The 24,886-nt window shown below is 37.7% G+C and overlaps 1 protein-coding gene across 2 annotated transcripts in view; it reads right to left on the reverse strand.

Annotated features, from left to right (window-relative positions):
* ARHGAP42 (Rho GTPase activating protein 42) overlaps positions 1 to 24,886 on the reverse strand; it is a 165,014-nt gene that overhangs the window by 34,695 nt on the left and 105,433 nt on the right. For both annotated transcript variants that reach the window (XM_049823141.1, XM_049823140.1), the window contains exons 6-10: positions 20,765 to 20,875; positions 13,541 to 13,645; positions 9,525 to 9,654; positions 4,718 to 4,818; positions 2,490 to 2,599 (exon numbers count right to left, since the gene is read on the reverse strand). In XM_049823141.1, the coding sequence (XP_049679098.1) occupies positions 2,490 to 2,599; positions 4,718 to 4,818; positions 9,525 to 9,654; positions 13,541 to 13,645; positions 20,765 to 20,875 (557 nt within the window). The remainder of the gene's footprint in view (positions 1 to 2,489; positions 2,600 to 4,717; positions 4,819 to 9,524; positions 9,655 to 13,540; positions 13,646 to 20,764; positions 20,876 to 24,886) is intronic.

The following is a 24,886-nucleotide window of genomic DNA, read 5'->3' on the forward strand; positions in this document are numbered from 1 at the left end:
TCTAAGTTTATTTCCATTTTAATATTCCATCTTGCTACCTACCCACAGATTCTTATTTAGGAATTTTCCTCTCAAAAGCATTTTAGAAACAGAAACTGATTGGTTTTTTCTTCTTTCTATTGTGACTACTGCTTGATATTCCATTTATACTTATAGTTCCTTGGTCAGCATGTACAGAAAGAACAGAAATTTCTGAGTGCCATTTTACTTCAGGCTTAGAGATACATGCTTTTAGCTCTGAGTTTCTGATTTAATCTGTTGGCCAAGTTTGCAGTCATTGTATAGCATGTTTTAACACTGAAATATCTAAGACTATAATCCCTGTATATTAGTTTCCTAAAAAAACCCCCAAACAAACAAACAAACAAACAAAACCCCCAACCCAAATCAACTCCAATACTTTTTGAACTAACTTCATCTCTAGTTACTGAAATAGTTGGTAATTTCTCAGACATTAAAATTACATTCAAGGTGAAACACACTTTTTGATGTTACCTTTTTATATAGCTCCAGTACAAATAAGATGGTGTAACCTCTAGAATAGTTTTTACAAGAAGTCTGGGCTGAATGGAGGTGTGAAAAACACCTAAGTAAATTTTAAATTAATTATGTCAATTGGAAGGGCTCACAGTGTGTTCCCCATTAGTTGTTCGCAAGGGTTTCTTTCAGTTAACATGGTTCTTCCATGAAATGAGATGTGCTCATCAGTCTGCATGGTTTTCTGATGTTTTAATAAAATAATATTTTATATAACTTTTCATACAATGTTGCATATAATAATGCAAGGAGAGAATTAGCTCTGTGGGATAAGGTGTTTGGAGACAGAAGTTACCCATAAAATCTCACAACAAAATTTTGAAGACTGGTGTAGCTGCACATTTTTAAAAAGAGGTCTTTCATGATGAAAAGTCATACCCCACACCCTCACGTTACTAAGGAAACTTATCTTTTACTAGTGTCAATTACTTTTAAAGTTTTTCTGTATTTTGTAGGTGATGTCCAACATTATACTGCAAGTAAACATTATTAAGTTTTGAATTTAAATTTAGTTCAAATGTAATCATTATCACAGTCTTTTTGAATCCTCAGTATTCCAGTACTGTGTTTATATTTATATGAACTCACATTCTTAGTCGTTACAGACATCAGTAACAGCCACTGCATTTTCTCCTTCTTAGGAGAAACCCAAGTTTTGCCAACACGTCATTCAGAAGAGATTAATGTTACCCTTGTATATGAACTGCCACCAAATATTTCTAGGTATTTCATTGTCTATTTATCTCCTCTGCTAACTTGTATGAAAATTCACTACTTCCCTGCTGAATACCAAATCAATTGGAAAAGTGAACTTTTTATCACCCTGTGAAAGTTAGATCATTACAACAATGACCAAGCAACTGTGTATTTCACTCCCCTTTCAATCTTCTGTCCAAGTTTCCAGAATGCCTTTATCTTATAGGCCATGCACATTTGTAATCAATCAAAATGCCCCAAAGGAATAAATGCTATGTAGAAAGTGCCTATAAGTCTCTCTTTGATGAGATCTTGAAGAACTGCAGATGGAACTAATTGTTCTGTGCAATTTTGTTGAACTATGGACATTCGAGTAGACTAAGGGAGAGAAAAGGGACAACACTCACTTGTGAATATGTTACAACGGTACTGCCACGGATGTGTCTAATAAATGCAATTCTACTTAGAAACAACACCAATTTCAAACTCAACCTGTCAATTCAAGCTTAGGAGCTTTCAAGAGACCAATTAGTGTCAACATTTGTTCATATCAAATTTCTATTTCTTAAACTTGAACTCACTCAGAAATCTATTAGACAAAAATAATGTATTATATTAGAAAGTACCAAAGTACCCTCAAAATTGTAATTTAAATTATAAAGTTTTGAATGGAATTTAAAATGACAGTAACAGTCATAAAATATTTATTAAAAGAACGACTACAAAAGTCAGTCTATTTATCATATTTTAAGGGAAAAATTAATTCAATATTTCTTTTTATTCTGAAGCTTAAATAAAAAACTTTTACAAAATACTGTGTATGTACACTTGAAATGCAGTTTTTCTGTTTTCATCTATCTTATATAATTATAATATCCATGAATAAGTAAAAAAAAATAATTGTAGAAGTAATTTTCAAAAAAGAAAAATGACATGCTATCATACTTTTCTGAAAGAAATAGAGATTGGTACATAATGTGCTTATTAATAAGTAATTTAAAAAATATTTATGATCTGTTCCTAAAAGAGGGTAGTCAGTTGTGCTTCAGGTTCTGTAAGAATCCATCTTCTATCTGTATGCAAACATAATGTAGTTAAGACAACACATATGTTCAAAAAATAGGTGTGAACAAGTAAGTACTATTTCTTGAAAGCCTAGTTTGTCTGGATACAAGCATATTAAGAAATACATTGGTTGCAAGTGCTTCTATTTTTAATTATTTCCAATTTGTTAACATAATGAAAAAAATTCAAACCTCTCAAATACTTCAATATCGAAACAGAAACGTTTGTCAATTGAATCTGTCTTTCTCCTGATGCAAGATTTTAGCTTGAATATTTCTGGTGAGCTTGTGACAAGGCCATTCTATAACACAAAACAAAACAAAATTAGCACAGGCAATACGCTGATATACCTTGGCTCAACATCTTAAATTTAACTGTATGAACAGTCCAAAGAACATGTCTTAAGATAGGGATTAAAATTATTTAGGAACATATACAATAATTTCTCTGTATATAAAGTAAAATTACAGTTAATAGCTTTCTGTCACATATGTGTTATTTAATCATTATATTTCAGAAAACTCCCTAAATTCAAAGGTTTACAAACATCTGCATATGTAACATGCTTATATGTTACATGTTAGAATGACTATCATATAATTGTCAAGTCTCACATGCAGATAAAAAGATTTCTAAAGAATAAAGCTGACTAACTCCTAGTTCTGGCCACCATCGTGAGGCCAAACTCTATGATGTTGGAAAGGCTGATGCAATCACAGGGGAGTTTCTAAGGAATGAGAGAAAGCAAATGTCACTCCTGCCTTCAAGAGAAAGGAAGAAGATATAGAATCATAGAATCATTCAGGTTGAGAAAGACCTTTAGGATTGAGTCCAACAGCAAACGTAACACTGCCAAGTCCACCACTAAACCATGTTCCTAAGTGCCATGTCTACATGTCTTTTAAATCCCTCCAGGGACGGTGACTCCACCACTTCCCAGGGCAGCCTGTTCCAATGCTTGACAACCCTTTTGGTGAAGAAATTTTTCCCAATATCCAATCTAAACCTCCCCTGGTGCAAAATGAAGCCATTTCACCTTGTCATGTGGGGAACTACCAGCCAGTTCGCATCACCTTGGTCCCTGGGAAGGTGATGAACTGAATAATCCTGGAAAGCATTTCCAAACATATTAAGGATAGAAAGGTGACTGGAAGTAGGCAGCATGGATTTAATGAAGGGGAAATCATGCAGGATCAACTTGATAGCCCTCTACAATGTGATGGATGGCTCAGTGGATGATGGAAGAACAAAGAATATTGTTTATCTCAACTTTAGCCAGGCTTTCAACACTACATCCTCATAGACAAACTGGTGAAGTACAGGATAGATGAACAGACAGTGAGGTGGACTGAAAACTGGCTGAACTGCTGAGCTTACAGTGGAAGTCCAGCTGCAGCCGGTCACTAGTGGTACGCCCAAGGAATCATACTGAGGCCATCACTGTTTAGGACGAATAGGAATAACCCCAGACACCAGAAGAAGATGGGCCTGACAGGGTGGAAAGCAGCTTGGCAGAAAAGGACCTGCAGGTCCTGGTGGGCAACAAGTTGACCATGGGCCAGCAACGTGCTCTTGCAGCAAAGGCGGCCAACAAGCCTGCTGGGCTGCCATCAGGCAAGGCATTGCCAGCAGGTCAAGGGACATGATCCTCACCCTCTCTGTTCAGCCGTGGTGAGACACATCTGGAATGCTGTGTCCAGTATTGGGCTCCCCAGTACAAGACAGTGATGTACTACAGCAAGTCCAGCTAAAGGCTACCAAGGTGATTAAGGACTCGACGTATCTGTCATATAAGGAGAGGTTGAGAGAGCTGGGACTGTTCAGTCTGGAGAAGGGGGATCATATCAGTGATTTATCTATAGATACTTGATGCAAAGCAGTAAAGAAGATGAGTCAGAGTCTTCTCAGTGGTGCCCGGTGAAATGGCAAGAGGCAGTGGGCATAAACTGAAATACAGGTAATTCCATCTGAACTTAAAAAAAAAGCTTTTTTATGGTGGTCAAACACTGAAACAGATTGCCCAGAAGTTGTGGGGTCTCCACCCTTGGTGATATCTAAAACCTGACTGGATACAGGCCTTGCTAACCTGCTCTAGTTGATCCTGTGTTGAGATTAAACTAGAAGATCTACAGAGTTCCCTTGCAAACCTCATCCATTCTATGACTCTGTGCAAATGTGATTGATTTCCTATGAATTTGGAACCGCCGCATTAGAGAAGGTATTAAATATGTGGTTGTTATATGTTTTAAAAGAAATATTTTTCTTTAAATATTCATCTATGCTACGCAAGACATGCACTGTTTCATGTATAAAAACAGCCTTATGCTTTGTTCACCACATTTTTTTTACAGTTTCTGAATGCTTAATATAAAAGATGAGATATACAGTTCACATATGCATCCATGTATGTGCAACTCACCACTTTTCCACCAGATTTTGTTTCAGCTATACTCATTGTAAATGTTTTTGTTCCTTTATCGTAAGTGCAGTAATGTTTTACCCATGTAAATCCAAGCGGTCCTAGATTAAAAAGAGATAGTATTAAAAATAATAATTTTGGCTTTTTACCACTATTTTAGTAGGAGTTAGATAGAACAGAGAAATGAAACAAAAGAGCATCCACAGGTAGCCTACAAAATAAAAAACTCTCCTAATTTTTTTAATTTGAACATGTTGTTCAGGTATAATTTTCGAATATTGCTGCTTGATAAAGTTGCCCAACAAAGTTCCAGCAGACTGATTTTCTTTGGCCACTGGATGGGTAACAGCATTTTACTAGGGTAAACAGGCAGGAGACAGACAAGATCCAGAGGATTTTTCTGCCTAGGAAATACAGGTGAAGATTTTATCAACCCAAGTGAAGCACAAGGATTCAGTATTACATCCTTTCTCTGAGGGAAACCTTGAAGTCTGGTATTAGATCCAGAAAATTGGACAAAGTCATGAAGTCAGAGTGCATTTCCCTTTACTCTCAGAGTTCTTGTCAAAGGTAACAAATGCTGTTGGTAGTATCATAGAAAGGCTATTCTTCTGTCTGTTACCTTAAGGGAGTGGGTAAAATGGCATAGGCTTAGAGATAGATTTAAATCTTACGTAGTTGAACACTTACGGGTGATTTCACTACATGAAAGGAAAGGAACAGTGCACTCTAAAACAGTAGTGGTGTAGAGATGGGGGATAAAATGCTGGCTGGCACCTTCAGCAGGAAACATTGGCCTTTTATGCCTTGGAATGGGTCCTGCTGGGGAAGAGGTAGCTGTAACAGTGGCACACCACTGACTGTGTCCACAAACTGACAAGTGCACACACTCACAATACCAAAACATAATATCCTTAGGGATTCACTAGCCTTTGATTTAGATAGCCATACATGAAATCTACAGCAATCCCCAAGTAAGTGGATGTATGCCCTATCCCGGAGAGGTCACACCACACTACTCCTTAATCCTAGTGCAAAGTATAGGATCTCTGATGCAGAAGATGTTCTCACTCCTGGATTACCCAGAGCTTTGCTCAGGCATTGCTGTGAACGTTTAGTGATTCTAAACACAAAACCCCCTTGAGCTTAAGCTCAATGGTATTTTAAACTTCATCTGCTAGCCTAGCTTGGATACAGACACTTATAATGTGTTCTTTGCTGTGAGGGCAGGCATGGAGTAAATCCTCCCACCATTTCCCTGATTCTCTCCACGTCCTACAAGTACAGCTAAGATGGGTGGTGCACTGCAGAGGAAAGGATAATTCAGGTTTTTTGCAGTGTGACTGCTCCCCCTTGGGCCACAACATTATGGCTATAACTGCACTGGTTAATAGGCAGTGCTGGCAGCATTCACAATGACTAGGTAACACATAGTCAATAGGTAACTTGGAACAACCTTTTTAATTTTTTAGGATAGGAAATTTAGCACAGAGGGTGGGATATTCTGTGCAAGCTTGTCTCAGTGGCAGAGTAGAGCCCCATTTATTTTACTAGCAGTGACACAGCTTCTGGGTACTCAGCTGCAGAGACCAATGGCTGTGTGAAGAGGTACCAAGAAGGAAAAGCATTCCTTTCCTCTCGGACAGCATTATGCTTCAGAGTCTGGCATTCAAACTCTCTGCAGAGCCATCACAAATGTAGGTGCCAAATACATCTATCTATCTATACAGACATAATGTGATATTGTAACTACTGTGTAAATTCAGAATAGGAAATGACTAGATGATACTTTCAACTCACATGTGATTTTCCAATTCATTTCAATGGCAGTTACTCATGGGAAAAATATGATACTGATTTTTTCGAAGTACAGTGTACCCAGACCTTTTAATTCTTTTTAGAATGAAAGAGCTCTGAGTTTAAAAAAAAAGAAGTATTTTAAGGGTTTTGTGTTTGGGTTGGTTTTTTAAATGTAAACAGTTAAATAAAAATGGAAGGTGTTAAAAAGAAACCTAGTAGTTTTGCTATAGATACAGTGGCTTTGCCTTCTAAATGTAGCCTGCCACAAAGGTGGTATATATACAAGAGATTGCATCAGTCATGTCAGTCGGATGTCTGGCAATCCAGAACTGTAGATGTGGAAATTTACACAGTCTGTTATGCCGATTCGGAAGAAGTTCTCCCATTGCTTGCATTTTGCAGGAAAGCAACGTCATGAATTGAAAAGTCAACTGGTTACCCACCCTCAGAAGTTAGCTTTTCTGTTCCTATATTTTAACTTGTTTTCACTTAGCAAAACAAAATCTATAATTATCTAAATCAATTTTTCCTCTGATGTCATTTCATTAACTCTTTTGGCATATATACAGATGAGCACTCTCAAAGCAGTTTTAGAGGAGTTTAGAAGTCACCTGTTTCTCATTAAAAAATTGTAGCCAGACACCTACATTGCAACTTTAAGTCTGTTACTCATGACCATCCATCTGAATGAAAACAATTTATGGTCTACTGCCATTTAAAAAAACCCCGAAACCAAAACATATTTACCACCATGCATATCAGTAATAAATATATACAGGATTTACTCTCAAGACTAGCAAACATTTAACCCAGTTGCACATAATTTGACAAGAGCCTATGGGATGATGGTTGTAGGAAAGTAAACCCGCATGACAAGGAACAGCCACTGGCACAGAGATTACAGACCTTATTACTCTTACTCCAGAATAAACTAATGAACAAATTTCTTTTCTGTAAGAGGATGTCAAGTTGGCCTCTCACTATTTAATGAAGCACAGCATGTGCCCAATGCTTCACTCCTTTTCTCCCTCCCCCATTAGCAGGGCTCAGTGTAATTTCCACTCAACACAGGTCTCTTTTATCATTAATTACTCAATTAAAACATGGAGAGTCTTCTTAAAACTTTCAGTGCTACTGATAGTAAAAGTGGTTGAGGTTAACTATGATAAGCACTGAGTTTTCTTTCTTTTAGCTCACATGTGGAATAAAGATTAATTTAATGATGTTATTTGGAAAATCAATTATCTGTAACTCCATGTAGTCTCTTCAGGTATCATCTAAAAGGGGAGCAGTAAAGAACTTCTCCTCAAAACTGAGGTCAAGTCAGCTGAAGTCTGACATGGGAATTCTATATCCAGATGCCTTCTATTTATTTTTATATTGAGAAATCAGGTACAAAGTTGTATTTAATAATTTTTGCACAAACTTCAAACTTGTACAAGCATATACACACTATCCCAAAACACTGCTATATACTTTTCTAGTGTCAGGCTGATTCCACAGCAAATAGAAAAATGAATAAATAAATCTATAAATCTGGGTACCCCATGCAACGAAAACTATTTTACTGAGGATTTTGCGTGATCCTGCCTAGCACAGCTAGTTTGGCTTCGTTTTCTATACTGGTTAGAATGTAAACCAGTGGCAGCTGATACTTCAGGTGACGTATAGTTTTGAATTCCCTCATTTGACTTTTCACATATTTCCTGGTTCCGTTTTCATTCGTAACATGATGTATTGCTAGGCTCTTCCAAGTAGTTTCAGACACTTAAAACAACTTTAGATCTATTTCTTCATTTAGTTCATCACTTCATTCTCATGTCTTATTGTCGTGGTTTAACCCCAGCCAGCAACTAAGCACCACGCAGCCGCTCACTCACTCCCCCCATCCAGTGGGATGGGGGAGAAAAATCGGGAAAAAAAAAGTAAAACTCCTGGGTTGAGATAAGAACGGTTTAATAGAACAGAAAAGAAGAAACTAATAATGATAATGATAACACTAATAAAATGACAACGGTAGTAATAAAAGGATTGGAATGTACAAATGATGCACAGGGCAATAGCTCACCACCCGCCGACCGACACCCCACCAGTCCCCGAGCAGTGATTCCCTGCCCCCCCCCCCCCCACTTCCCAGTTCCTAAACTAGATGGGACGTCCCATGGTATGGAATACACCTTTGGCCAGTTTGGGTCAGGTGCCCTGGTTGTGTCCTGTGCCAACTTCTTGTGCCCTGGCTGGCCATGAGAAGCTGAAATATCTTTGACTTTAGTCTAAACACTACTGAGCAACAACTGAAAACATCAGTGTTATCAACATTCTTCGCATACTGAACTCAAAACATAGCACTGTACCAGCTACTAGGAAGACAGTTAACTCTATCCCAGCTGAAACCAGGATACTCATGAAGTGAATAAAACATATGTATAGATTTGCAGGAATGTTGAAGCTGACAGACTGTATTTACACTTTTGTTTCCCATTATGTGCATGTTCATTTACTCTTAAGGTGGCTGGATCGGTGGAGATCCCTGATAACAAGGTGGAAGTTGCTCCTGCTGGGTGAACTATGGGCCCTGTTCAGGCAGAGAAAGTACAGGAGACAGCAGGGTTTGGCAGGTAGAGCCAAAGCAGAGTGCTGGGAGCTTGCAGCTTCTGCAGCAAGGCACAGGGCAGCCAGCCAGAGCAGAGTTTGCTACCAGTCAGCCACTGGGGTGGCCAATAGCAAGGACCTACCCACAAGGACCCAGGGGGCAGGACTTGAGTTGCTTGTAAGTGTTTTGATCATGATTCCATCTGACCATAGCTACTCTAAGTGCTTTTTGAAAAGTCAAACACTTATTTTTCTTTTGAACCTCTCAATCATTTGGAAAGCAACCATAGCAGAAGTCTGCAGACATTCGAACACAGAGCTGTTTTGCTGTCCTGCTAACTAAACCATTTTCTTATCCTTGCATTTGTTGCTGTGCCTTTCAAATCGAATTAAAAGGTACATCTGTTTTACTCACGTTTCTCCTGCACGTAGAGATAGCCTTCCATTGTCCATTGACTTGGTGGTCTGTAATCCTGGTTGGCTGATTTCATTCTTTGCATGAGCCTCTCCACTTCCTGCCTAGTGCTTTCGAAATTATTCCGGGTCTAATACCCGGAAAAGGAAACAAACAAAAACCCACGTTATCTCACGCATGTAGTAAAACAACAACGAAGAACTAATTACCAATAATGCCGAGGAGACTGTACTGGAGACCAACAGAAGCATTTGCCAGAGACAAAAAAAAGAAAATAATAAAAAAAAGGCAATAAAGAATAATAGTCTTAATTGCTCTAGAAGCCTAGGAATAACATAGTAACAAAAAATTCAACTTAAGCACACAACTGTAAAGGAAACATAGTTGAGAACAGTAACATTCCTCTTTCTGCAGGTCACTAACCTCAGAAAGGAGGTCATTCATATCTTTAGGTACACTTACCCAGTATTTTGCAGACAGATGCAGGCTTTCTCTCTGTGAGAAACTAGAAGCTGCTGATAGCATAGCCCCAAACCTGAAGCAGTAAGTCCCACTGAACCACTTCAAGTACAGTGCAGAAAACACTACTTTGGGTTAATGCCAGGCTAATGTCTCCAGACAGCTGTGGTCTCTCCACATGTGGAAGAGACAAATGTTCTCTGCGTATCTGAATCTGCAGTAATACCGCAGCTGCTGATACTCAGAATAGTCAGGTTACTGGCACTGTCATGAACATTTTTTGATAGGACTATGCAAACGCCACAGTTAAGTATAGCATAAATATACTAGGTGAGAAACAGGTCACAACTGGCAGAACTCTGCCAAAAGCATGGAAGTACTGTGTCTGTCCTAAATATCATGTGTGTAGCCAGGTATCTCACCAAGTGAACAATTAGGTACAAAGGTGGGTTATTCATATTTGCTTATTTGCTAACATCTGTATGCATGTAAATGGACATTTTCTCCTATTGAATTCAGTGAGACCAGAGTTTCCCTCCATACACCAAGCACAGTATAGTAGAGGAGAATTACTATGAGGTGCAAGGGGTTTGATAGGTTGCTACTAATATACCAGATGTTGAACACTTTGCTCCTATAGGTAATAGAAAAGAATAAAGATTTTTGTAATGTTTCTGCAAAGTCATCTTATGGACTCTAATCCTGACTAGTCAGAAAGATACTCTGAGGACTTTATACACTGGTGAATACTTTCCCCTTTTTGTGGGCCATTCATGGAGTTACATGGTAGTATAATAATAGACATATTAAATCTTCTTCTTGAAGACAAACATTATTATTAGAGAGGGAGGTAAAATTCTTTGAACTTTTCAGATTATATCCTTAGGGTGAAGTATCAGTTCAGACCAAACTTAACAGAGTTCATTGTGAGACCTTCAAGAGCAACATGCCATTCAAGGGAGGAATGTACCCATTTTCAGAGCTTATCTCTGTCTATTAAGTTTTTAATTACTACTTTTAAGCAGCCAGGACTTCAAATCAAATTATAGAAAACAAAGCCAAATGGACATACCAAGTACGGCACTGGCCAGCTGAAACAGTGAAAGTGCAACAGGTCGTGTTAGGACAAGGTGACCCATTAAGAGCTGTTGGTCTGCCTCTACTCTGCTACTCCTACAGCTGTTACTGCTCCTGCTCTAACCTCTAGGACAATTTTAAGAATAGAAGCAGCAGTTCAGATCAACTATTCTCCAAGACCTTAACACACAATGCATTAGAGAGGAGTACTTTTGACAGCTACAATAGACAGGCTAAACAAAATTTTCTGTGAACACTGTCCTCAGTTTGTCTTTCCCTACATAAATTATTTCACTTCAATCTGAGGTTCAGGGATGCTCTGAGTGACAAGCCAGCAGACAGCCCAGCTGGCAAAAGGAAGCTGTGGGGCTAGATTTGGAGCCAGAATTTGAACTTCTGTGTAACAGCAGTGAATGATGTGCTGCATCCCACTATATCTTCATGTATAGGTTTCTCTGGTGTATAGATATAGTAATTAAAAAATAATATCATAATACATTGTTCCTTCTGCCTAACTTTACTTCTTCCTCTGCCTCTGCAGTCTATTTACAACTTCAGGTTGTACTGATATAATATTTAAGAAGAGATTATGTTTAACTATTTCTTAATTAACATTGAAATTGAAAAAAACCTTTAGTAATTCTGTTTCTATAGAAATGCGCATAGAAGATACCAACATATTCTGACTTACAATGCCAGTTTTGGTCTATGCTGTGGGCTCATGCTCCTCTCAGAACTTGCCATATTAAAGTAAATAAATCTCTGGACTGAAGCGCATTTTTTACCCTTTCACTGAAACTGTGCTGTGCAACAACACTGACCCCTTGTGCCTTTATCTGAAAGAGTCTTAGTAGCAAACTAAGAGTAGCAAATACATAATTTGAATAGACAGGTGCCTGAGATGCTCTACAGACAGAGAACATTTGCATTTCGATCCAAAAGCAAAAGGTTAATCATCTAGAGGGTTTTCCCTTATTTCCCCAAGCAGCCTTTTAAATGGGATCTCTACCTATATAAGAACAACAGACGTAAAAGGGGAGAGGGCTATGGAGGTGTGCTACACATGTTTAATTGCAGCAAAACCTGGAAGACTGCAGTACTCCTAAGAATGCAGATCTACATTAACAGTGTTAAGGCAATGCCATCTTCCAACTTTGAGACAACATATCCCTCTCTAATAGCAAGATGCTACAGGGATAATGTCAGTGGTTTATTTTCCAATAACCCACAGGGAATAGCAATTGAGCACAGAAAGGTGTTCTTGTACTCCCAGACCTGTTTCATATTCCCTAAGTTCAGTGGCCAAGGCACTATCCCCAAAAACCTGATATCAGATCTTCTAAATTGTTGTAGCTTCTTTGACTCTAATGGAGCTACAAAAATTTCTGTTGGGCTAGTATCTTTTCTTGAAAGAATGAAATGGAAAAGAAATGGAATCACCCCAAAGATACAGCATTTGGAGCAAATGATGGAATGATAGAATTCCTTCACTTTTTTTTTTTTTTTTTAATTTGTTCTGTACTTTGACTTTACTTGTCATGAAAAATGTAAGGCTGGCCCAATATTAACATGCTGAACTTCACTTTTTGCCTTAAAAGCAAATGATAGTGGTTCTAATGCAAATCAGGCATAAAGATGTTTTGTATCTAGTTACTTGTATGTCCTTGGAAGCGTAACATCTGAGTTACACAGTGAAGTAAATATACACTTGTGTACAGCAGTTATGATGAGTGGAAAAGTATGTTGCTCAAATGCATTTTTGTTATTTCTGAAAGCTATGGAATTTTTGGGCACAGTCATGTATGGCTCTTACTACCAAATTCAGACCAATCTACAGCAAAAGATCCACCTTCTCAATTGAGAGTAACTCTTTACAAAAATAACAGATCCTTTTTTCTGGTGGAACTTAACACTCGTGACAGCTGCTCACCATGGAGGAAGGCTCCACCAGTTCTCTGATGCTCCAGAGAACAGCCACAGAATGGCTTCCCAAGTATGCTTGATATACAGTGGAAAGCTAGCAGACAGCAGCAAAAGCTTTTTGTGGCAATCTGTGATTTTAAAGAAACAAACTGCATCATTCTTTACCAGTTGGAGCATTTTTGGGGCATCCACTTATTCCAGAAGACAGGCCCCACTCTCAAAAAAGCATTTGCACATGTTTAAACCTATCTGGACTACTGTGTTTTCTAATCAAAACTTTACTGTTGTCCTGCTTTTCTGGTTCTCGCCTCCAAAATTTTGACCTGGAAATCACAAATTAACTATCTGAAGATAAATTTTTCCGAAGTTATTTGTTGACAGGAATCTTATGTACATTAACTTTACAAAAAATAACTTTTACCTATTCACATATTAATTTGATTTCAGCTTACTAAAACATTGCAAGATTTAGAGTTCCAATAAAGTGCTATGAGTCTACTTTAATATCCTGAAATTAAATTAGCAAACAAAATGTTGTAAATACAAATCATCCTTACGTTCTGCAAATTGAACTGCAGTTGCTGCTTGTATGGTGCAAACTCCTGAGCCAGTTCATATCCTTCATGGTAAAATGTAAATAATCCTTGAAGAAAGGCCAAGAGCTGAAAAGGTAAAATTGAGAAGCATTATATATTTTTAACATGCGCTTTTAATGTTATATAACACAGTGATAACAGAACATACACTAACTTATAAGGAATAGGTATTGCCTGAGAGAGTGAAAAAGTAGTTCTTAGCAACAACTACACACTTTTTCTATTCAGGTGAATATTAGGAAGCAAAAACTAAGGACAGTTGATTTTCTATTAGTTTTCAGCAGCAAAATACGGCAAACCATCAGCAAAAAACATTTTGTGTCTTAGCTCCTGGAACACTCTAAGCTTTCATTACTTGCAATAGCAAAGCTTTGCTGAGCAAGGAATCATGGTCAAACCTTAAGAAAGAGAGGTGTTAGGCTTTTGTGTCATGAAGTTGTTCCCATAATAATTTAATTCACTGTCCTAGTCATTTTATCCAGTATTTCAGCTGGAGTCTTTGATGGTGTACATTTTCCAAGTTCATACTTTCAGAGTTTAAGGGTTTTTTTCTTCATAATATTTTTTCACTTTCTTAATAGTAATTGCTTGGGCTGTGCTATGACCTATTTTCCACAAATGAGGCTCTTGAAAGTATGTTTTGGACAGCTTAATACAACGTAAGAAATCCAGACTATTTCTTCCTGCTCTGAACAAAACGCAAACTCTATCTGGTATGTCTGTGACTGACTCCAACAGAACAGTTGAAGTCTGTACATATCCACTTGAAAATTCTTTTTAAAGTTTGCTTTAAAATATTATTTAAGTAGTAAAAAGTGCAACTAGATTTTAGCTGTTGAATTAATGCATTCCTACCACCTATTAGTTTTTAAAGCCTTCTAACTTACTCTGTTCTAAATTTAAATAATGTTTTGACATTGTCATAAGTCATCTTACATGCTATTAAATAACAAGCATTTATTTTTTTTTTATTATGGACTGTTTTCTTTTTATATATAACAGCTTACCAAACAGCAAGTAAAGAAAACACACACAAAAAAGAGATATTAACTTGGATGTACAATAACAAAAGCTATAACAACAGGACAGATTTATCTTAGTACAATACAGCCATTGAAAAGGTAATCATCTAGGCAAAGTAACTGGCTTGTCCAGACTGCCTCCTAACTCAGTAAAAAACCACAGGTATTCAAGAGCATAATTCTTTTTCCTTTTTCAGACACCTCTCTCAGGATGGGATGAATGATCCAATGGAAACATTTATCTCTCTCCATCGACTATTGAAGTAGCCTAGACTCAGTCAACAAAAATGCCATGATTCATATTTAATGCACTTTTCTTTGTGTTACCAGTACCATAGATTATTGTAAGTGAAACAGCTTAAAAATGTAGCTTTTACTGTGTTTATATTTTCTTTAAATTTACGCTCAGCCCTACTTGAAGAAATGTAGTTAAATTGTTCTGCCTCCCTCTTTCCTTTTGCTCACTAAAAGACTGCTGTACTAAGGTAACACATATATTTCAGGGAAATAGCTAAAATAATATTTTTCAATTTTAGAACCCCATCCATTCCGGCATCGCAAGACATTCTACACTCTTTAACGAGCAAAATTCCACAGCTTGACAGATGAGACATCAAGGACACAGCATGCTGGGCAGAGGAGCTTAACATGATGACTTGCTGCTACCAGACCGAAGTCATGCTCTCCCCTTCCCGTTCCTCCTCTCTTTCCCCATTCAGCTTTGTCAAGCATCCTGCACATCCTGGTGCCAGCTCTGGCATCACTGAGCCCTTCAATGAGCATCTCTGCTCGGGAAGCCTGCTGTTTTCCTGCATTAGTAAGTTAAGCAGTTCGAGGTTAATAGACCATCAGTGCTGGCACAAATAGAAGTGTGAAGGCATGGCTGGGAGAAGGACTTCACCCTTGGTTTTTACTGATATTGCAGGATCAGATGAAGCCCTGGCCTCAGGCAGAGGTGGTGAAAGTCCATGGCTGTCCAGTAAGTGGGAAGATCCTTGGGAATAAAAGCCACTTTTTGTGGGGCCTCTACAATGGGTGTGAATTCCTGAACCACATTCCACCACCAAAACAAACAATGAAGGCAACACACATTCAAGTGAAGGGCTCCACAGCTTGTGTAAACTGTCTCAGCTTTACATGATCATCTGTTCAGCTGAAATCATTATCTCAACTAAGGACCTGGCCCTGAAAGTCTTTTACTGGTTATTCAAGTGGTTCTGAGGAAGGTCCAAATACAGCAATTTATCTTAAAAAGCTCGTTACGTAAATAGTTAGAAAGAGTTCTATAATTTTAAGGTTTATAATGTAATTCTAGAAAGAATTACATAAAAGAAAAGAAAGAAAACTAATCTTCCTTTTTTATGAATAAAGTGCAAAATAAGTAAGTAAATTATAACTAAGGCTCTGCTCTGGCTCCAGCTGTGCAAAGCCCATGCCCACAGTCTAGATCCAGTTACTCATCAGCATCCCCAACTACAGCTCCTTCAGATACAGCAGCATAACTACTTCTGTGCTTACTATGACTTGTTTCAGTCAAAAGGATGTGGATTAATTTAACCTGTAAGTAGGAGCCTACTGCTAAAGCCACCCTTTTCAGCTAAAGAAGCACTGCAGGAGTAATATGAGCACTCAGCAAAACTGCAGCCAGACCAGAATGTTAGAGCACATCAAAATTACTATAAAAGAAATAGTGGGAGAAAGTTTCAGTATGTCAGCTTATGCCTGAATTTTAAAGACCAGTTTAAAGGGCACTTCAGGAGAATGTACTACAAACTGTTTAAATTTCAGCTTCAATAATTGAAGAAAACCCTTTTCCACCATACAAAAACGCTTTTACAGAGTTCACAAAGAAATACTGAGGAGGAAAACGTTTAACACAAGGTGGCAGCAAAGCTGAATTTATCAGAAAGCAAAAAAATAGCAGCACAAAAACGCTGAGAAAAATCTGAAAGCATTTTAAAGTACTCCTCAGGTATTCTGGCAGTTATGCGTTGCAGAGGATCTGGCCTTGGGGTTCTCTTGGTCAAATACTCTGAGCACTTAGAAAAAGAAGAATGAAAGAAAAGTAAAAATATGCTTATTTTATGCAAGTCCTAGACCAGCTTACTCAAGTTGTTTGAAACAACTGACACTGAGGATGGTATTTGCTTCTAAGTACATGTCACTAGTGGTGGAAGAACAGGGATCAGAAAATGTCCTGTACCCAATGGGCCTGTGCTGTTAAGGCATCTTCATAACCACTTCCATCAGGACAGATATAACCATAGCATTGCATGGAAGAGATCTAAAAGCCAAGGACTTTTGCCCTAGGCTTATGCTCACAGTGGGGTTTTCTTGTTGCTGGTGTTAGAAGTGGCACTACTGCTAAAGGCAGGCTCATAATTTTAAAGAGATTTATCTTAAATAATAAAGAAAAGAAAAACAGCCCTTTTTTCTTTCAAAAAAGATTTTCAGAATGTATTTCAAGGTAGTCTTCACATGTGAAGAAAAGGTGATTTGTTTCACCAAACATCATATACAATGCCTGATGTGTTCATATCAACAATTTTTCCTTTCAGCGATTCCCTTACAGTTACCTCACTCTGAGTATCTAATCAGTCACATCAATAAAGAGCAAGGTCTGAACTCCGTAATACAATGCTACTCACTACCCCAGCACCACGAGGATTTCAACACAGAACCTGAAACAAAATCCAACTACTTCTTGAGACTTTATTTACTTTTATGTAGAGCTGGTGACCTTAAGACTGCCTGGTCATTTCATTCTCACAGGAAGACGACTGTACTTAGGTTTTGGATAGGGGAGGAATTTAACCTTTGGCCTGCAGCACATCAGCCAGAAGTCCCTGTCTCCCTGGTTTCATTTTATTTAAAAGTAGATAGCACTTATTCATCAGAGTAAAGTGAATGTAGTTAATAATGTAGAAAATCCAAGAAAAAGGAAATTGAATTTAATGTCCACAGTGAAGTCTCATGGAACTGCACGCAATTACAGGCAGAGTTTGTTGTTTGTTTGTTTTTCTTTAAATAAACACTTCTGGGATTTTGTGACATTTAATGGACCACCCCTCACTTTTCACATAGTTTACTGCTTATGAACTCTGTGCCCTGATTTCTACAGGCCAAGGAAGTCCTAGCATCGCTGAGGGACAAAGTGGAGCTCTAGGAAAGCGTGTGTATTTCTCTTAACAAGTGTAACATCCTCAGAAAGCAGCGTTGCTTTGGACTAGCTTCTCTGGGCCCACAAGGGCAAAACTAGGACGAGAGATTATTGTCACTTACTTTGCTTTGTTGTTTAACTTGCTGTAAAGTAAATTTTAACACTACTTTGTCCTTGAAAAAGTTTAAATTCATGACCTGTATGAAAAGCTTTAGGATTTTTTTTTTCCCTTGGAAAAAATCAAGATCTAGGAGGATCACAAATAGGCAGCTGTCAGTCACTCACATTAGTACACATTAGCGACTCCTGCAAACAAGATGCAGAGAACAGCAGAGAAATCCAGGGCCTGAGGAACAGCTGCAAAAGTCTACTCTAAATATTATAATCCTCTGTTCAGAGTATGAGTCGTTAGCATTTTGTACTGTAAAATCTCTCTCCACTCTCCTCCAGGAAGGAACATACTCCACCCTTACCAACTCCCACTGTCCTACTGTCCTAGGTGTAATGTACCTAGCAATTTTTGCTAGGCTACTTCTCCCACTGTTTCCCAGACCATCCTTATCTTTTGGCATAGACAAACTGACGATCTTGGAAGGAGCTCCAGCAGATCATTTGCTTTTGAAGTTCTATTCCCATGTCATGAACTTACCCTTCTTCCACACGGGCATCACAATTTCCTCCTTCACTGCACTAACAGCTTCTTTTATTTTGTTAAACTCTCCTTCAAAGGGTCTATTAGTAACACGTCAGACAGAGAATTAGATGGAGATGTGACACTGAGCTGATAAATCAGAGACATAAGCAGCACATGCACTAGAATGCCCTGCAACCAGCTGAGGTCCTGAGGAGGAATGTCTATATAGACACACCACCAGGCATCTTCTAGCATCCGAACATCTGGAGAGCATACAGATGAAAATGAATAATATGGCAATTCTTTTGATATATGATTTTAAAGTGTTAGGCTTTGTCCTTATCTACTTGCATCTAGGAGCACATGCTCATACTTCCAACATCACTTACATAAACTATGCATTTTTAGAAAGCCTATTTTGAAGACCTTTGTTTTTAATTTGTCTCATGGTATTGCTGATGTGTATTATAATTTACTTGGCATACTTTGCCTTATGGGTTTTAGTAAATTTTTTTGTTCCAGCATGTTGTTTGCAACAGACTAGAAACAAAACCTAAGAATTTTCAAGGTTCAAAATTTTATAACTGATGTTATAATTTAAGGTCCATTTATATTCAGACCGATTATAAAAATTTCACACCTGGAGTCAGAAGACACTGCCTGCAAGGGCTATCATTACTCAGTCACCACAGTGTTTCCCGTACCGTCCTCTGGTACATCAAGTCATAACCTGTGTGCAACAATCCACATACCGGGCTAACAGGATGGCAACTGATTCACTCAAAAGTAAATTTTACCTACTGGATGCATACACCTGGTGACAGAAATACCCAGGTCCACAAGACTGAGTTCACCAGTAACCTTCCCTACTTGTTTGCTCAGTATCAGCACTGATGAATTGATAAATTGCTCTTTCATTTTGGTAATTCATACCTGCTGCTGTGATGGCTGACATAGTGTGGGGCAGCTCCTGGTCAAAAGGATAAGGCTCAGCATCTCCAGCTAATATATATAAAATCAAATTTATTTTTCCTCTCTGTCTAGCACATAGGATGAAATATGCCCTAATTTAACTATACGCAATTGCACAATAATATTTCCCGATGTACAGAGTCTTCCCAATACAAAAAGTTTCTATTACTTTAAAAGAGCATAAAGTCTCCTATACCAGGGTCAGAGCTAGGTCAAGATTGCTAGATTTTTCCAGGATGTGAGAGTTTTGCAGAAGTAGACAGAGAGACACACTCAGGATTAATCTGTGGCAGGTAGAAAAACGTTCTTATTTAGGAATCCGAGCAAAGTTTTCGTGTCTAAGATTTGGCAGCTGTATGCCATAAAGATAGGATTTCTGTAAGTACTGCTTGCTGAATCCAGGTTCGTTAGTTTGTATCAATGTCAAACATTCACTATACAATACATTCTCATCTCATGGAAAGGAGGCATCTGAGAAGCTCTTCTTGGTGACATTGGGTGTTAGAAATGTAATTCAACCTGTTTCACAGTCAAGAGTGCTTCTTCAGTTAGTTACAAGGAAGCTGGAAGATGGTGTGGAGAGAGAGAAAAAGTTATACTTGTCATGTTCCTCTTTCACCATGGATGCTCTGCTGTGCTCAGTAGGCTTAATGGAAAGGGACAGTGACATTGGAAGTTCTCTGTCAAGGGCTACAGGTTCTAACTAAGGCAATCGGCAAGCTAGTCCTGTATGACATGAACAGTAGTAATACTACTAATATCCCACAGAAATATGCTAGCACATTCTATTCAAGCAGCTTTTGGTATTGACTGACCCAGAAGATAGCTGTGGGTGGGGTGTGAAAACACAGTCCAGGAGAAGATCCCAGATCTAAACATTGACTTTGCAACACAACTTTGTATTCTTTTTATGGAGTGTCAACGTATGCTTTCTTTTACATGCAAAGTAAACTAAAGACAAATGACTCCAGAACAAAAAAAAATAAACTTGCCTATCCTACAGTAAAACTGATCTGTCACTTTATTTCATGTATAACTCAGAAACACTGCCTACATGGAATATTTAAATCCAAAAACCGGCTCAAAATTTCAGCCGTGAAACCATGGTATTAGGAAACATCCATTATGTGTTACACAGACACAACATTACATGTTGTCCCAATTAAAATGTTATGCGCTCTTCAAGTCATCAGACATTTCACTTCACAGTAGATATGATACTCTTACATAATCCTTTAATAAACATGGGAAGTACCAAAGCCAAGATCTTAATGTCTGTCTATATACAAACAACCTGCAATCACAATTTAAAAAGGGAGCAAAAAAAATAGATATTTTAAATTCAATTTTCAGCTTTAAATGCATGCATTCTACAGAAAATAAAACATAAAACTTACAGGTTCTACAAATTCAAATTTCTTTTTCTCTTGTACTTCTTGAATTTTAAAAACATATTCTAATGATGCTTCATAAAAGTTTTGATGTTCTCTGTCAATCTGTGTATCTGCCTAGAAGACAAAATGAAATATAGACACCATTAATTTGATCTCGTGATTGCTTTAAAAGCAGATTTTGTCATTAACAAACAGATCTTCCATAAGATTACTATACAAGCTTCATGGTGTTCAGTCTTCTTCCTGAAAATTAAAATACCAACTTAAAATAGCTAAATGCAAGTTTAAGAAGCTAATGTTACATATTTTAGCTTTGTGACTTTTCCCCACTCCTTTTTGGTTTCCTCTTCCTTTTTGCACTTTAATATTCTAGTTTTCAAGAGAGCCTGGAGGGAAACAAAGAAAGGTGGCAGGAGGAACTCTGTTCTGGTGTATGGCAAGTTTAGAAAAACAAATAGAAGTGAGTAGGATAGGAATTAAGGAGAGACAAAAAAATAGTTATTTCTATTGAAATGTTTCAGTAACACATGCACTGAAATCTTATCTGTTTCTCAGCTTCAAATACCTTCCCAAGAAGGTATTTTCTTTCTTAAATAGGCTGTCTTTAACAATGACATCTTGCAACTTATTATTTCATAGTATGAGTCACATGCACTTGGAATATAAACATATTTAAGTCCTTAACCTCATAAATAAATTATTTTCACATTTTTATTTTCAAATGCCAGAGCTACAAGGCAATACTTGTCAGAAGTGCCTGAATAATACCACCCGACATGAAGATCCAGTACCAAAACAGTGTCTTCAGCCTAAACAGCTAAAGAATTAACTCTTATCAGCTGATAAAGAGTAATAGGCTTTTATCCTCAATTTAAACAAGCCATGGGAGAGGGACCTAACAGACAAGCAGCATAGTATGTGGATAATGCTTAAAGAAGAGATGCAGATTCCATTTTAATCTATCCTTCTTTGTAACAAATAATCTTCTCAAGCAAATCCATTTTGGGCTGCATTAGTTAGGTTTTCATCTTAGGCCAAAAAGAAATTTTATCAGTAATATGAATAAAACCAGTTCAGCTATTTTTGATGTATGCCAGTTAAAATATAGCAGTATACTACTGTATATTCTCTAGTTCAATTCTGGCATTAAAAATAACAAATATGGGAAAACTGGGAAAGCTAGACCTTGTCTTCCCTTGACAAGCAAACATTAAACCAGCAAATACATCATAAAAGAGGTTTAGTACTTTTAAGAGTAAAAATGAAAAAAGTCAGTGTTTTCCTTCGGGCAGGACTTGGTCATCAATAGCACCATATATAATTAACATTGCTTTTTTTCAGCCAAGCACACGCTACTGTTGTGATTTAGCTGCACAGACTCTTAACAATATTGATCCACTTCCCTAGCACAGTGCTCTAACACTACTTCAAAGCATAGGCCTCAATGATACGTTTCAAATGAATCAGTACTAGCATTTCCTTCCCATGCCTATAAAAAACTAATCAGGAAATTAAGTATGCAATCTAACACTATGAAGCAGAAATCAAGCACTCAAAATTCCAACAATCAAGTGCTTTACCACAGAATTAACTCTGCCATGTGCCATTCATATAGTGCATTTGGCTACTGTTTTCTCTGATACTCTGTTAATAGCTTTATTTCACAAAAAATATATCACAAAGGCAATGCTACACAGCTGAACAGAACCAGGTGCCACCACTGTGGGATATGATCCAGCAAACCCTTGCTCACAGAAGTGCTGTCAATAAGCACTTGAGATAGACCTCGGCTCTCATATTTAACTGTAAGCAAATAATAGAATTTAGTTTTAGAAATTAACTCTTTCAGGTTTCAACTCAGAAGAAGTATTTAAACACCCAATTAAATCCATCTCTATTCCGAACAGTATTTAAGCAGACTGTAGTTGTACTGATACGTAGAACAACCAAGTGCCATCTCAAATACGGATGGGTTCCTAAATTAAGGCCATAATCACCACTAGTATACAGGGACTAAATCAGAATTTCCAAAATATATCTTCTGTAGAAGCTTATGAATTTGCGTGAACACTGAGGATCCAGATTTGTAAGAACCACTTTGAAAGTGATTTTAAAGTTTCAAAAGCTGAAAGGATTTTCAAACGTTTTTCTATGACTTCAAACTGCACGTAAAAACTAAAGAGATGTGATGGATATGATTTTGAGTCTCTACTTGTATGATATCTAGTTATAGTGAGTACTATTTTCATTGATGTAGGATAACACTAAAACGTACACCAGAACTTCACATAAGCTTGGGGATTGAAGCCTTTGCTCTATATTTATGCCTGATTCTGGAACAGATTTCAGAGAAATAAAATCAGGAGTTTATTAACTTCTTCACATCTCTCAATTCTGACTATTATCTGTTCCACTGTGGACTTCTGTAGGCAGTGAAAACAGTATTATGAAGTTTCTTTTTTGATGCTAAAGGAAAAAAAAGTATAGTCATCTATGTAAACAGCATAAGCAGTCTGGCAGGCTCTTAAAATACCAACACATTTCAAGTAGATGAATATATGCAAACCACTCTCTATAGAATATGTTCAGACCATCAAACTTTAGATGCCTAATTACGGTGCTCTCAATTGCACTCAAGTGAGATATGTAAAACAGCCCAAAACAGTATGAGAACTACTCCTTGCCCATCCCGGTACTCTTTAACTCATACAATGTGATGAAACCTCAACAGTTCAAAGGAGGAAGTCTTTTTCAGTGTGACAGCAGCCGCCAAAAACCAGTATTCCCATCTCACTAAACGCATGATGCCAGCCCGAGGGAGTGACCTCCCTTCACTTGCACCGAGCACTAAAGCCCCAGCTGCCAGCACCGCTCGGTTCTCTGCCCGTGCCCTGGCTCCGCTGCGGGCTGCTCCAGCACACTCTGTTCTGGACGCAGGGGCTATAAACGGGGCTCACCCAAACCACTCTGCATGGGAGTCGACAGCTACCGCTTGGATTTCGGGCCAGGAATTGGTGCTTGGCCTCCTTTTATTTACCACTCAGATACCGGCCACAAGTCTCCCCGATTAACATTTTTGGTACTGATTTGCTGTTGTACCTTCTACTTGTGGTGGGTCTATGTTGCTGATTCAGCACACCCGTAGCTGTGTAAAACTGGGGAAGACAGAAATGACAAGTTACGCCGCAGATGCTTTACAAGCGGGGCATCCAGAAAAGCAAAAAAACTCAGCCTCAGTTACAAGATTTTTAAATCCAGAGATGTCACTTAAGGACACAGTGGAAAAATTTATTCTGGTTTTCCATTAGTTATAGACCTGAGCCAAATCCTTTGTTATTCTACCGCAGTTTATTAGATTCACAGTTGTTACTTTTCACTTCAGTTGCTGTTTTTAGACTGTAATTATTCTTATGTCTCAAGAGTAAAATATTTTATTTTATTTATTTTATTTTATTTCTATTCTAGAGTAAATTGGTGCTTAAGTTCACTTTTCCACATTTTGGTAAGAAATTAATTTTTTTTTTCTCAGCTGGTGCTTACTCTCTAACAGAACTGCTTCTTCGTCAATACACAGGAATATTTAGAAGTGAAAGCTGTACATAAAAAACTGACATACAAGTGGAAAAATTAACCAATCCTACATAACTAATATCTTGCCTAGACTGATTATTATATAGACAGCAATGGCAATTCAGCAGTATAAACATTATTAAAAATTTTGAATTGCTGAGCCTCATATAACTCGAATCATAGTATTATTGGTAAACATGAAAAAAAAATATCCTACAATTTGTGGCTCAGCGATGGTCACATCTTCTGTGAAAACTCCATCTGCAAACAAATCCCCATGATTTATCAGTCACCATGACAAGAGTAATCCCATCAAAACAATTTTTAACTGCTTTTGGCACAAATCCCAAAGTGTCATTGATATCAAATTGCTGGTTTTACTGTAATTTGCCTCAAAGAAAAATGATAATTATTTCTACCAGCATACTGAAAAGCCCTGGAATCCTCCTGCTAAACTAGAAGTCTTCATGGTTTGGTGGTGTTTTTTTACCAGAAAAGAATTAGCCATACAGCCTCTTCAAAGCTTAAGTTGTGGATGCAATTTCAGGGCATGAT

The sequence above is a fragment of the Accipiter gentilis genome, chromosome 19, assembly GCF_929443795.1.
Source record: "Accipiter gentilis chromosome 19, bAccGen1.1, whole genome shotgun sequence".
Classification (NCBI taxonomy): domain Eukaryota; kingdom Metazoa; phylum Chordata; class Aves; order Accipitriformes; family Accipitridae; genus Astur; species Astur gentilis.